At 34.5% G+C, this 16954-nt stretch overlaps 1 protein-coding gene across 15 annotated transcripts in view; it reads left to right on the top strand.

Annotated features, from left to right (window-relative positions):
• PARD3 (par-3 family cell polarity regulator) overlaps positions 1–16954 on the top strand; it is a 673368-nt gene that overhangs the window by 365463 nt on the left and 290951 nt on the right. For all 15 annotated transcript variants that reach the window (XM_039255313.1, XM_039255311.1, XM_039255312.1 and 12 more), the window contains exons 6-7: positions 11230–11321; positions 13558–13641. In XM_039255313.1, coding sequence (XP_039111244.1) covers positions 11230–11321; positions 13558–13641 — 176 coding nt within the window. The remainder of the gene's footprint in view (positions 1–11229; positions 11322–13557; positions 13642–16954) is intronic.

The following is a 16954-nucleotide window of genomic DNA, read 5'->3' as shown; positions in this document are numbered from 1 at the left end:
TTTAAAGATGTTTTCTGTATAATTTGAAATAAAATACATCAATTAAAACATTTATATTACTATTCTTGTATAAACAAAGAAAACCTATATGGTTTCAAAAAACTGGAAGGAAATACTAAATGTAAGGTAGAAAAGAGAGAAATTCTCTTGAGTTAATACCTGTCTTCTTGGAGAGCATGCAAAGAAGACAAGGTATTTGATCTTTATAAATACCAAACTTTTGTGTAAGATAGAAGACAGACTTTTTTTCAAAGCCAAAAGATATTTTATAAATCAATATTTAGTTTTACTTATGTAGAAGGAGGTCTCAAACACCTACCTAGTACTTAATCATAGCAAGGCAGTATTCCAAGTATTTTACATTAATTAACTCCTATGATTCTCGTAGAAACTCAACTAAACTTCCCAGTATATAAATGAGTTAACTGAGGTACAAAGAAGTTATATTTGTCAAAATCATGTAGAATCCATGTTTTTAACCACCTGGCTAAGGTGCCATACCAATTATAATACATGTATAATACCTTAAATTAGTGTATTTGTTTAATATCTTAATTTTTGTTTGCATTTGTATCACATTCTGGGTATTAAAAACAATGCAACAGTGGACACCTAATTAGTTTTGTTATTGTAAGTCTCTTATATTATAAACTTTTGAACCATGATTTAAAACAGTATCACTATGTACCTTGTATCAAACATATATTTGATTTCATTTTGTTTAAGAGAATACAATCCTTGATCCCTAGGAAATCTACCAACTAGTTTTTCTCTCATTGAATTCAACTAGAAAATTGAGTGAAATCATTTTTTTAAAGCCACTTCCTTTATCGAAGCCATTTATTGATTTCAAGTAAGTTAATGACTACATTTCATTTGTGAAATTATAATATTGCATTGAGAAATAATAAACCAGTACATATTCTAATACATGTTTACATGAGTGGATTTACTATAGGACCCATGCATTACTCTTTACTTGCTTATTAACAACTTAAATTAATGAGGTGTAGAACTTGAGACTACTATATGTTTTCTTAATAAGCCCTTCAAAGTTAATAACGATGAAATATGTATTTATCATCTAGGAAAGCAGGGTAAAAACACAATAAATATTTTTGTCCCTCTTGAAAACCCTTTTATGTATTTGTGGACCACAGAGTCTAGTGATGAACTTGCCTTGATGTGTCTCTTTTTCACTCTTACCTTCATTTTTTTCTTTGATTCTGATTTATTGAAATTTCTTCTAATTATCTAATTTATTTTATACGACATCTTAATAAGTCTTTTTCTCATCTTAGTCGCTGCTGCCATTTGGTATACTACACTCGAACATTGATTTAGGAAAATCTCTCTGCTTGATTTTTAAGACTGATTAAATATGATGTATATCAAACCAATGAATAGTCCATCTTTTTAACTTCCCTATGATGTTCTATTTTCTTTTTAGGCCCTTGATTCTTTACAAAGTCACTTTCAGTGAAATTATAATGTATTGATATTATATAATAAAAATTAATTTATAAAAGTACTGTAAGGTTTAAAAAACAGTAAAAATAGCCTTTAATTATTTTAAGAAGATTTTATGCTCCTGGTAAAAATACTAATGCTATAAAGACAATAAAAATCATTTGTAATCTTGCCACCTAAATATAACCACTGGTAACATTTCCTGATGTTCATTATTTCTGTGTTCCTCCTAAAATGGACCATCCCCCCAATTTTAACAGTAATTGTCATTCTGTATGAAAGCTCATTTATTATATGTTAGATTTTAGTATTTGTTTTACAACATACACTTTATCATATTTTCTGTTCTCACAGATCCTGGCCCTGACACTAACTAGTTGGCTAGGATCACATGCATCACTTAAGAGTTTCAGGCCACTCTTCCTTAAGTAAAATACATTGAAAAAAACCTTGACAAAATCAAGAACCACAGAGCCCATTTCAAAATCCTAGCCCAGCCATTGCAGGGAAATCTGAAATCTAGATCTAATTTCCTTGTAATGAGAATTACTACCTTAGAGTGAAGATTCAATGAAAGAGTGTATATGCAGATTGTATTGTGTTTTAGATGTTTAGTAAAATCCATTCTTTTTTCTCTAAAAATTTTATTTTTATATGTAAGATGCTTTGCATGTAGTGATTTCCATGAGCCCATCACAGTTTTTGAGACAGATCAAGTTACTTCCTTTATTCAGATTAGGAAACCAGGGCTTGCTTGGCAACACAAATAAGGACGCAGAGGAGGCAGGTCTCCTGCCTTGGTCAGTGGTTCATTGTAGCTCCGCACGTGCTGAGTGTGCCCAGTATATCTCTAGATGTGCTCTCATGTACAGTGTTTAGTGACCCTTATTAGCAAATAGTTTGCATGTCAGCAACACAGCTTTGTCAGCCAAACTGCACTGTGTACAAATCATTGGGGATTTATTATGTGGGTATGTTGCTCACTCATGTTTGGAAAAAAGTTTTTCTATGTAGTTTGTAAAAATCCCTTATGTTTTATTTATTGAAATATGCTTAAGGGCAGTGTTGAGGATTAAATTGAGGTTTTATTGAAGAGTAAAGAAGTGGCTTCTTTGTAGGGCACATTGTAGGTCCTCGATATATATTAGCAATTATCATTATTATTTTTTATTATACATTATAAAATTTATCTTTTGCCTCTTTAAGAAATGATTTGCACTCATCACTAGCAAAAGTTTATTTTAAAATTATTTTAGTTCATATCTTAATCAAATATTAATTTTGAAATCATTGTTAAGCCAAAGAGATAGTTTTTTGAACGAAAATAGTTATATTTTTTAAAAATCCGGTATTTCAATATGCCACTAAGATAAGTCTTTTTTACTTACCCAGGTATTACTTACTTCACCACCAAAATAAGACATTATATGTATATATATATTTTTAAGTTTATTTATGTATTTTGAGAGGAGTGATTGAGCAAGAGGGAGTGAGGGAGAGAATCCTAAGTAGGCTCTGCACTCACAGTGCAATCAAGCTTGATACAGGACTTGAACTCATGAACTGTAAGATCATGATCTGTGCTGAAACCGCGAGTTGGATGCTTAACCCACTGAGCCACCCAGGCACCTCTAAAAATAAAACATTTTAAAATGTCACCTCAATAGGCACTAGAATGTTACTGTTAGAAAGGCAAGATTGTCAGATTACAAAATCCATACATTTCAACAATCCATAAATTAGAATATTTTTTCAGGAATGTTCAAAAGAAAACAAATGAGTATTATTCTGGTAAGCAGCCTCCATCTGAAACCAGATTGATTTAGACTGATTAAAATCATATCATGTAATGGATGGCTGCTTGGCCATTATTAGTATGTGGTGCGGGAATTGTAAACAGTATGGTGGCTTCAATATTGCTGAAGTGACATACACTGGTATGGTCATCTGTTGGGCACAAACATGGATAGGAGCAAGGCAGAGGATGCCAGGTGGGATGCTGGGCTTAGTTACTGAATTCAGTGATTCTTAGAAGGAATATATAAGGGCTTCCTTATCATGGGGGGCGTAGGAAAAACGGAAGAATAAAGTGAAGGAAGAGATTCTAGTATATGATTGGATATTGGACCAAATGTTTTCCAGTACCATTTCTCCATGCCCTGAAATTCTAACAGTCTGCAAGAAGCAGACTTACATTTTGGAACTTCGTTTAGAGATTCCTCTCTGCATGTAACAGGTGCAGAGATACATACTTTTTGTTGTTGTCTGTGGTGAGATAGTTTTTCATAAATCAGCACCATCTGTTCTTCTTTTACAGACTCTTGCCTTGGGGTGTGTGGAGTCATGTTGTGTATGTTCCCAGACAGGAAATGTTTCATTTCTGTGGCAAATGAAAATTTCATGGGCTGTGTTAAATACTATGTTTGCCATTCCATTTGATCAGTATTAACTTGAGATGAGAATGTCTGGAATCCTGTTGAGGGGATGAAGCTCACACTTAATATTTAACATCATAGATACTGAATAATTCCTAATATACTCCACAGTTATTTGGTGTTGAGCTCTGGGTTCTGTGGAGTACAGTTTATGTTACAGTGAACTGTGGTACATTTAAAAGTAGATGTTATTGATGTCCCTCTAAGTACAAGAAAATATTTTTATTTTAAAAGGTCTTATTATCTAGCATTGTGTATCCTTAAAGGATTTGAATTAGTTTTTTTAATAAATGTTTTTACTCAAATGGAGTATAATGGTCATGAAGTAAAATTATATTACACATTTCCTGATTTTATTTGTTTAGGAGGTTGCCATAGATTTATCATTTTCAATTGAGAAGTCCCCCTCCCCCAGATGTTTTCAATTGTTTTCCACATGTGATGGGAAATTACTTTTCCCTGGTGATTTGGCCAATTAATCAAGTGTGGCAACATTAACACAAAAGCCTTCTGGAATTGTATTTGTGATACTTAGGGGATATGGAAAGAGATTCTCCTTAGAATTATTTTTTGCCAAATGTGATCCCCCCAAAAGTGATTTAATTCATGCTGTGAACATTCAAGTAAATATTTTTGGGGGGTGCTGTAGCTCATTAGTAGTTAACATGACTCTCAGTAAGTTTGGAAAGTCTTAAGAGACACTCTGAGAAGTGTGAAAAAAACTGTTTAGTTGAACATTTTTGCAGCAATATAATTGAGCCCATTAAATTATTTTACTGTTAAGAATAATAAAAACACTTGAAAAATATTGTAAATTTGTTTAACAAGATACCACCAGAACTTTCATTTCCTTTTGTGCTTCATAAACATAGAGATCAAAGATAGGTGTGCAGGAAATTTAAGGAGGCAAAATAACTTTAGTTTTTTTAATAAAATGGTTTAAAAATGATACCTTATTTCTTAAGGTATGTAGGCATGTATATTCAAAATATTTAATTCCTTGGAACTTAGACTTTAAATGTAGATATACAGGTGATTGGTTTCTAGATAAAGTTTTATCATGTTCCTACAAAGCACAAAGTGCACTTTTCATTTCCTTGCTGTATAAGCAAACCAGTTACAAAATTTCTACTCTTATTTTATGTGGTGATCAGTGGAAGCACCATTCAATTGTTAAGTGTTCCAATTACAAATCCTTCTTTGTAATGACATCTGCTTGAGTGTGTGTGTGTGTGTGTGTGTGTGTGTGTGTGTGTGTGTTTAAATCTGTGACTATGGAGAAGATATTTAGTACTCAAGCAGGAAGAAATACAACTAGATAATTTTTGAAATTAAAAAGATAATTATTTTAGCCAAATTTAGTTTTCTTAAACACATAGTTCATGTGAGTGCTTGTGATTTCAGAATGTATCATGTTTGTTGTGTAGGGCCATTTTCAAGTGAAGCTTGGCCTTTATATCATTCATATTATGGAAGAGAGTAAGGTAATTAATTTTTCCTAGAAACAGAGAACAAATAAATTCATATGTCTTTATCCCCACTTGCCTGATACATATTTCCAACCTGGGATGAAACTCTTTCTCCTCACCCAAGTTTATCAAGTATTCATTTTCTCTTATCCTTTTCTCTCCTTTGACTAGAACTCCTCCATCTTTTAAAAAAATTTGCTTAGTCAATATAATATGGTAGGTAAAAGGTTAACAAAATCTTTCCCCTCTTCTGCATGAGAATTTAACCTTTAGGGGTCTGGGGGCTATTTTTTTCTGAAAACCTGATAAAGGCTTCCATCAACTATCTTTATGGTAAAAGTGACCTCTGATTAGTAAATTGCGCATGGACTCAGAAGACTGCCAATATGTGACAAGCCACTCTGCCTATGGTGTTGTGTTGAGGTACTGGCTTTTGTGAGGTGTGAGGCTTTTAAGCCATCGTAGTGCTCGCCATCCATTGACCTGTGTCCTTGCCTTCACCTGAGCTGTCAACTGGGGACCCACAAGAATAGCCCCCAGACAGCTGTGTGGTCTGCTGCTCCCAGAGACGAAAGCGGAATGCTACCTTGCTGGCAAGTTGAGTTTCCTGCCTTAGGTCCTTTGGGCATTTCAAATACCTAGTTGGAATAAAAATATGTAAATAATACTTGAAGGCTTCTAATGAAAAAATGAGTACTCTCTATTCTGCTCCTCCTGATTTTCCCAGTCCCTCTCCCCAGAGGGACTATTTTATACAGATATTTTTTCTGGTATTTACTTCCATGTTTCTAAATAAAATATTTATGTTGCTCTTTTCTGGTTACCAATTATTGACATTTGTTGACCTGTCACTATGAAAGATAGTTTTTCCTTTTATGCCACTTTTACTTTCCATGTCCCCATTTCCTCCCAATAGTCTAAGTTAAAATGATAGCTAGCCTCACATTATATAGTAACTTGTGGCTCACTGCATACCAAGTAGGTACTCTGATAAAATTTTCTTTCGTACACATTTTCCTTTGTTGTTCCTGGAGTCCACTGCTTTGACCTTTTAAAAATTTATGTTATCTGTATATTTCTGAAAAATTTCCCCCACATTCTCTATCAGGTCTGTCAAATATTTTCCAAATGTTCAAAAATATCAGACCAATTATTTTTTTTAATGTTTTAATTGTTTATTTTTGAGCCTGAGAATGAGTGGGAGAGGGGCAGAGAGAGAGGGAGACACAGAATGCGAAGCAGGCTCCAGGATCTGAGCTGTTAGCACGGAGCCTGACGCAGGGCTTGAACCAATAGACGTTGAGATCATGACCTGAGCTGAAGTCAGACGCCCAACCGACTGAGCCACCCAGATGCCCCATCAGATCAATTATTAATATCTTTTTTCTCCTGGAGATTGACTTTCCAGACTTCTCTATCCTGTTGCTCTAATCAGAACTGGCTTCTGCTTCTCTGGGCTTTTACCTTATGCTGGGGCTTTCCTTGAATTCTGTATACAGCTTTATTGAATTTCTTGGATTTTTGTGATGCACATCCAAAAATAGATTCATATGAAAGGGTCCATTGGAAGTAGAGACCACATATATGAAAAACTTTTTCAAATTTCATTCTTGATTTTTGTTTGGTTGGTTGATCATAGAATTCTGCAATGAAAACTTTTTTCTTTTAATGTGAAAGGCATGACTCTTATAATAATAGTAGAATTTCATGTACTTTAAAATTTTTTTTATGTTTTTATTTATTTCTAGTAGAGAGAGAGAGACAGCGTGAGCAGGGGAGGGTCAGCGAGAGAGGGAGTCACAGACTGAAACAGGCTCCAGGCTCTGAGCTGGCAGTCAGCACAGAGCCCGATGCGGGGCTCGAACCCACGAACCGCGAGATCATGACCCAAGCGAAAGTCGGACGCTTAACCGACTAAGCCACCCAGGCGCCCCAGAATTTCATGTACTTTAAAAAGGCATTGTTGGGGAGGTACCTGGGTGGCTCAGTCTGTTAAGCCTCTGACTTCGGCTCAGGTCATGATCTCACGGTTCGTGGGTTTGAGCCCCGCATCGGGCTCTGTGCTGACAGCTAGCTCAGGGCCTAGAGCCTGCTTCAGATTCTGTGTCTCCCTCTCTCTCTGACCCTCCCCTGCTCATGCTGTCTCTATCTCTCTCTCTTTCAAAAATAAATAAAAATTTACAAAAGGCATTGTTGGGGTGTCTGGGGGGCTCAGCTGGTTTAAGCATCTGACACTTGATCTCAGCTCAGGTCATGATGTCATGGTTCCTGATATCGAGCTCCAGTATAGAACCTGTTTGGGATTCTCTCTCTTTCCCTCTCTCTCTCTGCCCCTCCCCTGCTCACTCTCTCTCTCTTTAAAAATAAATTAACATGAGAAAAATTTTTAAAAAGCATTATTATCATAGAGCATCTGTTAATGATACTCCTACATTTAGTTTGCTAGCAATCATACAAATGCCAGCATTCAGCAATGCTTTGATTAAATTCTGTTGTTGGGAAATAATTCTCCATGATTCTCCACTTTTGTGTACCTCGAGAGCAGAGGACTTTGTCCTGGACTCTCCCTTTAAGGATGTCTATACAGCAGACAGCCTTGGAAGATAGGTATAGTGTCTTCCTTCAGAGCCATGGGCAGACATGCTTACTGCCTGTGTAAGGCTTTTGAGTCCCCTAAGCTCAGGTTCTTTCTGTGTGTGCCAGTGTTCCCTGGTCCTCTTCTCGTCACTTGTGAGAATTTCAACTGTAGAAACCAGTACATAAAAGGATGATACTCTGACTACTGCTATAATAAACTGTCCTCTGTCTCTGACCCAAGGATCTCGCTTTTTTCTGCTAGCATCCATGAAGCTATGCAGACTAAGTTAGGAGCTTTCATGTTGGGCAAAATGATAGACTCTTCACAGTTGTTGACATCTAGTTTTTTCTCTGAAAATTCCTTCAACTGGTAACCCATAGTGTTTTCCTCCTCATGCCATTTATTTGATTGGGTACTGCATTTAATTGTTTATATTTTCAATATGTTTTCTCATTTCAGAGACCTTTTATAATGAAGGTACTTTTTATATAGGAAAGCACAGAATGTCAGGTTTTATGAAAGTTTCTAAAATTTAGATGATACATTTTCTATTTGAGTAGGTAGTATGTTTAATATTAAGTTGTATTGTAAGGTACAACGTATGAAACGATGAATATATAGTCTTAAAATATAATTGTGTAGCTTTGCATTGAATCATTTATTTAAGGTAATTATTTATGTCTCTTTTCAATAACAGCTAACAATTATTGGGCAATTACTAAGAGTTAGCCACCATGTTATGCTTGTTTTATGGATTGTCATCCCTCTCAGTAGTCCTCAGAAGATGTTTTTATTGTTTCCGTTTTACAGAAGGAGGGAAAGAAATAGAAAAGAGGTATGTAACTTGCCTAAGGATATAAAATTGGCAAATGGGTACTCACACCCAAATCTGTTTGATTCTCAAACCCGGGCTCTTAACCACTACACTCTGCTATAAAATGGAGAGAAGGGAAGGTATAAGAAGTGTATTTTCTCACCTGGAAATTTTTTTTTAACAATATGTAGTTTAAATTATTATTTTAGGCCTTTAATATTGTTTTGCGATAAATAATTGCCAAGTTTCATTTTCTATGTCTGTAATGGAATTCAGTAAATAACTCATGCTTAAAGCAACTATGTTCGGTCGCAGCTTTTTAAAAGTACAAAACAACAAAATAAAGCAATATAGGAACGAGATTTACACATCCAGAAGCTGGAAAATTGTAAGTTGTGGTTCCCACAGCAATCACAGCTCAGCCTCAGGGCAGTGAGTATTGTGATCTAAACTGAACACCATATGCAGCTGCATGAAATAATATTCTGCGTGCTCTTGGGGGCACGATAATGGCCACTGTGGGAACAATGAATGTGTAAATTATCAGCTACTGTTTTATCACTGTAGTTTGGGGCATTTCATTTATGTGGCTCTTTCATAGTACAACCTAGGTGTTTCACTGGTTATACATCATGGTGGCATTTCTGTTGAGCTTAAATTATTAATGAATCCTGAAACGAAATGTTTTTAATATGAAAGATTATTTGTATGTTTTCTATCTGATTTATAAACAATCACTTCACTCTCCTCTCTATCGCCACTGCGATAGAGTTCTTCTTTACATGTGAAGGGGCTTTGTAGACAGGTTCAAGATGCTGGTTAACCTTTGAAATGTGTTGTGTGTCTGTGTTTAAGAGGAAGAAGACTAAGAAGTGTGTATTAGAGCCTCTTAAAACACAGGATCATCAATCTTCAAGTACCTTGGTTTCATGCAGTGCACCACCACTGAGGATACATGGAACCTATCCACTCCCTGAATCTAGCTTCTTGGCAGATTCTCAGAGGAAATGTCAATTGGGTATTACCAACTGCTCTGCATTGCCTAAATATTGCTTGAAGAATTTAACATATTGTTTAACAGTGTGTAGAACCTAGGGCCTTGGCTTATCATTTTGTCAATTGATGTCTTTGTTGATGGCATTTAAATTTCTACTATGAGTCTCTCAACTACATAGTTGAAAATATAAAATTGATCTTTAATAATGGTGGACTTCCTATATAGGTAGTTTAATAAATTAACATAGAAAATCACTGTTATCAAATTTATGTATAGTAGAAAGGATAGACCTAGCAAATTACATGTATGTATGTTATACATGTAAACTTCCAAGAAACATATTAAATAAATTTTATTATTTTGTGTTTTGAAACTTAATACCCCAGAGATTTGTAGGGATGATTTTGTTTTTATTAGCAAAATATTTAGAGTATCTACTGGATACCAGACACTGTGGACCAAAGGTAAATCATACTAGCCTCTTAGTGACTATGATTAGAGATTCCAAGTCTTTTCTAAATAATCTAACTTGATTAATAAGACCATTGATATTAGGCATGTTTATCATTATTCAAATGAGCTTGAAAAGCCAACCCTACTGTTAGTGAACTCCTTAATTGAAAGACAATGGCCAAGATTATAAAGTAAGGCATATTCTTGAATGGCATTATTTTTATGAATCATCTCATTTATTAGACGTTCATGTTTTGCAGTACCACATACCCAATTTCTACAACATGTTGGAACATAACTTTTATACAATACTGCTTTTTGCAAGGAAGAATACAAAAGTGGTGGTTGACTATTTTGCTGTTTGTACCGTTCTTTATGCTTGGTACTTCATAACAGAAGTAAACAGAGGTGGTTCTTTATGGCTAAGATCTTAATCCCTTTATAGACACCTCTAAATAATCAGACATTTAGCTTAGGGTAGCTGTATGTGAAATATTTCAGAGGATGAAGGATTTGAGTCTTGGATTGTACTTACTGCATGCTCATTTTGAAAATCTGGTTTAGTAGGACCTGAGGACCTTTGAAGCTTTTGGCAGTTAAGGTTTTTAATGGTCTCAACTGTTTGGATTAGTAAACATGTTAAACATATTGCCTATATTCTGTACATTTATTTGTTAACATACATTGTAGTAATGGATAATTACTTCCAAAAACATACACCAGAAAGTGAAATAAAAATGATAAGAAAGTTCAAGTACGTAGAAGTTCTTTCCTTATTGCAGTGGTATCTTGCCTACCTCCTGGGGTATGCTAACTCAGGAAACTGTTATTTTGAAATACAATTTGTCACGTACACATACCCATCTTATCATTAAAGGTGTTCCTCTCTAGAGGAAGGACCCAGTTAACACGATCATAATGTCTATTAAGCTCCAGTTTTATCCAGTTTCTTTTCACATTATGGAGGTTAATCTAACACAGAGTGTACTTCTATTTGTGCTGTGTGTTTCTAGGATGAGGATGGGACAGAAGAAGACAATAGTCGTGTTGAACCTGTTGGACATGCTGATACCGGCTTGGAGAATATACCCAGCTTTTCTCTGGAGTAAGTTACTGATGTTTTTACCTGAATTTGTAACATACATGTAGCATCACTGATAGCAAGTATTCCAAAAGCATATGGCATGCAGAATGTTTGTGCTTAAAATCATGCCTTGCATTGGTTTGTTTTCCAAGAGCATCTTTCATCTATTGAGTTAATTATGTAATGTAAGGAGTATAGCATGGAAATTCACATGTTTCTGTCCCGAGTTTCATGCCTTGGCAAATACTATTAAATTATAATATAAAATAGTATTTGATTCACAGTGTTTGTCATCTTAACAGCACTGTAACTGTTTTCAAATTGCTTTGGATGTCATTGTTTTGGTCATTTGTTCTTTAACTTTGCTAAATTTTTAAAAATGTATACATCTACTTTACTTGAAAAACCAGTTAGATCATGTAAGCATTAGTCATATTAGTATATATTTTTCTGATTTGGAAAAATTGAATGTCTCTTGAGAGATATGATGAAATCTCTATTTGTTGAAAAATTAGAGTCATAGGTTAGGGGCCTTGAATATGGTTTTAGGTATAAAAGGACAAAGAAGAACTTTGCTATATTATTTCAACTTTACAATTATCTTAAATATTGGCATGTTTAAATGGAAGGTTCTCAGGACTTCTTCCCTTGGTAGTTTAGACCATGGAGGGAAGTCATTCTAAATTTTTCCTTTGGGTAAAAGTTGAAAGGGCCTAGATATCAACATTTAAACTCTTGATTCTGTCTTTTCTTGGTGTTCCAATGGAAGGTTCTCAAAAAACTGCTCTCAGTGAGAGTAAACAAGCTCTAGAATCTGGTTATGTTTTTAGACAGACTGCAACCAACACTGTTACATTTGAGAAGGACTTACCATGTCCTAGTTCATTTTAGGAAGAGTGTGGAATAAAATAAATTTATTAACGTTACCATACTATTCCCAGTTGACAAACTGATCATTAAATAGATGTCCAATGATTATAAACAGTATCTAAAATAAGATATGAAATCCTATGAAAATATAAAAAATTACAAATTCACTTAAATAGTATTACTTTAATAAATATTTTGGCAGTATGACAGGATTTTAATTTTTTTCCTAATTAGTGTATGTGATTAAATCTATGTACATATTCTGAATTTTGATTTGTTTGATATCACTATCTTTAATTTTCTTTAGTCTTTATATATAGTCAGGACATTAATAGTATATAGGATAACTTTAGGTTTTTATTTAAGGAATATAATTGGAGAATTAGCATTTCCTTTATAGTTGTCCAGGTTGCTTCAACTAGATATTTACTTGAAATACTAGTATTGTAAATTGTCAGATAACACCTGATTAGATTTCTGTGCACTACACCTACACACGCTCGCACACACACACAGACACACATACATACACACACAGAAAAATCTATAAAGAAAGTGAAATCTCATTTAAAAGATTTAGAAAATATACATCCTCTAAATTATACCCGTTTTCATCAAACTCACACGTACTATATTAATAGTGAAGTACTTTAGTTATGTAATAGAAGTAACTTCATGTTATTTCCATATCTCTTCATGACTTTAAAGCTCAGTTACAAAAACTTATGAAAACTGATTTTTAGCAGGTACTTATTGGCTTTGAGAAAGGAGTTTCATACCCGGCATTGAGGTTACACTTAGAGAAGTAGGAATGGTGACTGAATTGTGGTGGAACAGTGGGAAGTAAAGATGGCTGGGTCACATGTGGACTGTCACCTCCAGAGGCAAAAGCTTTAACCTCATTGAGCTGTTGGAAGGACCAATCATGTGACATATGCAGGAGCATTTTGTAAATTTTAATGTGCTCTGCAACCAAAACACCTTTATTCATTTAATCTATATTGTCCTTGAAATAAACATTGGGATGGAAAATTTTTCATGGAAATCTAGAGTTTTGAGTTACAAAATGTGTACTTGCATTACACATAGAAGAGTGTGGTCCGAGAGAAATGGTTCTGTGTCATTTTAATGTAGTTGTTTCTGCTGATTGCTCTCCCTGCATGCTGGCAGGCTAGTGTTCAGGTATGTAGTGTTTAATGTCGCTCTCATCACCACGCTTCTATTCCAGAATGTGTACATGTATGCGTGTGTGCTTGGTGGGATTTTCGCTTTGTTCTCTTTTGTTGTTGTGTGTCTGTGTTGTAGCAGTTTTTTTGTTTTGTTTCGTTTTGGTTTTGGTTTGTTTACAGTACATGTTCATGCTCCCTCATTCATCATTGTCTCACAGTGATATGGTAAAGCTCGTACAAGTCCCCAACGATGGAGGGCCTCTGGGAATCCATGTAGTGCCTTTCAGTGCTCGAGGAGGCAGGTAACGTATCTTGGAGGTTTTTAATTGAATCATAATGTTGAGTGTTTTATCTTCATTTATGCTCAGACATAGAGTGGTGTTGATTTAGCATATGCTTAATAGGAACATTTTCATGTGGGGACAATCGCTACTTCATACGTATACATCATAATCACAGAAGGCACTTAAGCTGATGAAGAAATCAAGCATTTAAATTATTCTAATAATTTTATTGGTCATCACATATCCCTGCAAACATTTTGGTTTGCTGTATATTGATGAAACACTTTAGAGTTAGAACTCCAGCTGAATTTACAAAATTGAGGGAGAGCTTAAAGCAGTTTTCTGCAAAAAATTATCCAATAAAAATTATCTAGGTAACTTAAGGAACAATTTGTATTAAATTCATTTTTATGTTTATTTAGTTCTTTAATTTTGAAAGATTTTTCTGATTGTGTTTGAAATTTGTAAAGTTAAATAAGCTATAGATTTATTTCCTACCATGCGCTTGTGGCTCCTTATTTTTTCAATCTGCACACTCAGATGTCAAAATTTGTATGGCTGATGACTTCATGAATTTATACAATGTGTATCTTTAAAAGCTACAAATGTTATATGAGTTTCTTTTATTCTGCTGCCTTTTTTTCTGTGAAAAAAACTATACTCAGATTTTTAGAAGTTTTATTTTAATATATTTAAATAATGTGAATTGATGCTGCGACTCATGCTGATGGGCCTCTGTCAACAAGTGATCGGCATCGCATCCTTGCCCCGGAACTGTGAACTGTTAAGTGGTTGATGTTTACTTGCACGCTCTCCTAAACCCCCATCCAGTAATTACCTGGTGAAATCTATCTGTGAACTACTTGGCTTCCCATTCTTTCTTTTATTGTTATCATTATATATAAATATAAATATATATAAAAATATATATATATATTTTAACTTATTTTACATGGAAAGCTGGCAGAGGCCTTAGACCAATGACTGAGAATTTGAGACATAGTTTACACAGTTGCCAGGGAATTACAAGCATCTAGCATGTCGTAAAAAACAGACGGAATGTCAGTGATGTGTGTGACTCAATTATTTATCTGATTTTGTTGATTGGGTATTGTACCACCTTCCTGCCTAATTGTGGTGACTCCAGATTTCATTTTATTGGTAGAGCATAGGCTTTATGGAATGTCTGGAAGCTGAAACTTTGATTTTTCCAAGAACTCTGCTGGAGTAAGAGACTTGACAGTGTTATATAACAAGCTGTGAAATTCACCTTGGATTTTGAGGTGGTGTTATATTCAGTGTTGTGACTGCTTTCCCTTTTTTCCTCCCTTTGTTTATTTTTAAACTCTAGAGAAGCATTGAAATTTCTTCAAGGCACTTTCATTTAAACACACTTAGTTCTTTTTCATAATGGACTTTGCCTTTATTTCCTTTAAAGAATACAGTTTTAAATGATCCCAAAGTTAAATCTTTTTTCATTTATTTTATGAGTGGAAAAAAATAAGGTAAACTGCATGGAATACAGCTTCCCAATTTAAGCATACCTTTACCTCCCTGTGGGATGTAACTTTTCACAAATGGGACTTAATTGTGTATATACCAGCTTTGAACCAGTATTTTTTTTTTTGTTATTATTGAAGTATAATTGATGTACAACATTATATTAGTTTTAGGTGTTCATGTAGTGATTTGACATTTATATACACTCTGAAATGATCACCATGCGAAGTCTAGTTACCATCTGTCACCATACGAAGTTAATAAGTAATATTATTATCTATATTCCCCATGCCACACATTATATCCCCATGACATTTATTTTATAATTGGAAGTCTGTTCCTCTCAATCCCCTTCACCCATTTTATCCATCCCCAAGACTCCCTCTCTTCTTGCAACCATCGGTCTCTCTTCTGTGAGTCTGGTTTTGCCTTGTTTTTTTTTTTTTTTTGTTCATCTGTTTTGTGTTTTAGATCCCCCATATAAGTGAAATCATGTATTTATCTTTATCTGACTCAGTTCACTTAACATAATACCTTCAGGCTCCATCCATGTTGTCACAAAGGGCAAGGTTTTCTTCTTTTTAATGACTGAGTAACATTCCATTGTATATCTGTACCACATATTTTTCCATTATCTATGGATGGACACGTAGGTTGCTTCCATATCTTGGCTATTGTAAATTAAGCTGTAATGAACATAGGGATGCATATATCTTTTCCAATTAATGTTTTTGTTTTCTTTGGATAAATACATAGAAGTAGAATTGCTGGATTGTATAGTAGTTCTATTTTTAATTTCTTGAAAAACCTCTGTACTGTTTTCTATAGTGGTAGTACTAATTCCCACCAACAGTGAATGAAAGTTTCCTTTTCTCCACATCCTCCCCAATATTTGTTATTTTGTGTGTATGGTGTGTGGGGGAGGGCGGGATTGGTAATAGTCAGTCTGGCTGTTGTGAGATGATCTTATTGTGGTTTTAATTTGCAATTCCCCTGATAATTAGTGATGTTGAGCATCTTTTCATGTGCCTTTTGGCCATCTGTATGTCTTCTTTGAAAAAACTTCTACTCAGATATTGTGCCCATTTTTAATTTTTCTGCCTTTGTGTTGGGTGAGTTCTTTATATATATTGGGTATTAGCTGCTTATGTAATATATGATTTTTAAATATTATCTCCTATTTAGTACAGTACCTTTTCATTTTGTTGACAGTTTCCTTTACTTGCAAAAACTTGTTCATTTGCTATACTCCCTTCTGTTTATTTTTGCTTTTGTTGTTCTTGCCTGTGGAGTCAAATCCAAAAAATACCACTAAGACTGTCAAGGAGCTTACCACCTATGTTTTCTCCTGGGATTTTTATGGTATCAGGTCTTATGTTCAAAGCTTTAATCCATTTTTCATTATTTTACTTTAGGATGTGGTCTAGTTTCATTCATTTGCATGTAACTATCCAGTTTTCCAATGCTATTTGTTAAAATTTGTCTTTTCCCTGTTGTATATTCTTGCCTCCTTTCTCGTAAATTAATTAATCATATGATTATGTGTTTATTTTTGAGCTCTCTGTTCTGTTTTATTGATCTGTGTGTCTGTTGTGTGCTAGTACATAATGTTCTGATCACAGTGGCTTTGCAGGGTAGTTTGAATTCAGGGAGCATAATGCCTCTAGCTTTGTGCCTCTTTCCTAATACTGCTTTGGCTATTTGGGTTCTTGTGTGCTTCTAAAAGAGTAGTAGAATTGTTCATTTTAATTCTGTGAAAAATGCCATTGAAATTTTGATAGGGATTACAGTGAATCTATAGATTGCTTTGGGTAATATGGACTAGAGTGTT

This window comes from Hyaena hyaena, unplaced genomic scaffold (genome assembly GCF_003009895.1).
Source record: "Hyaena hyaena isolate Hyena2069 unplaced genomic scaffold, ASM300989v1 scaffold_519, whole genome shotgun sequence".
Lineage (NCBI taxonomy): Eukaryota > Metazoa > Chordata > Mammalia > Carnivora > Hyaenidae > Hyaena > Hyaena hyaena.
This window is presented reverse-complemented; position numbering and strand designations above follow the sequence as displayed.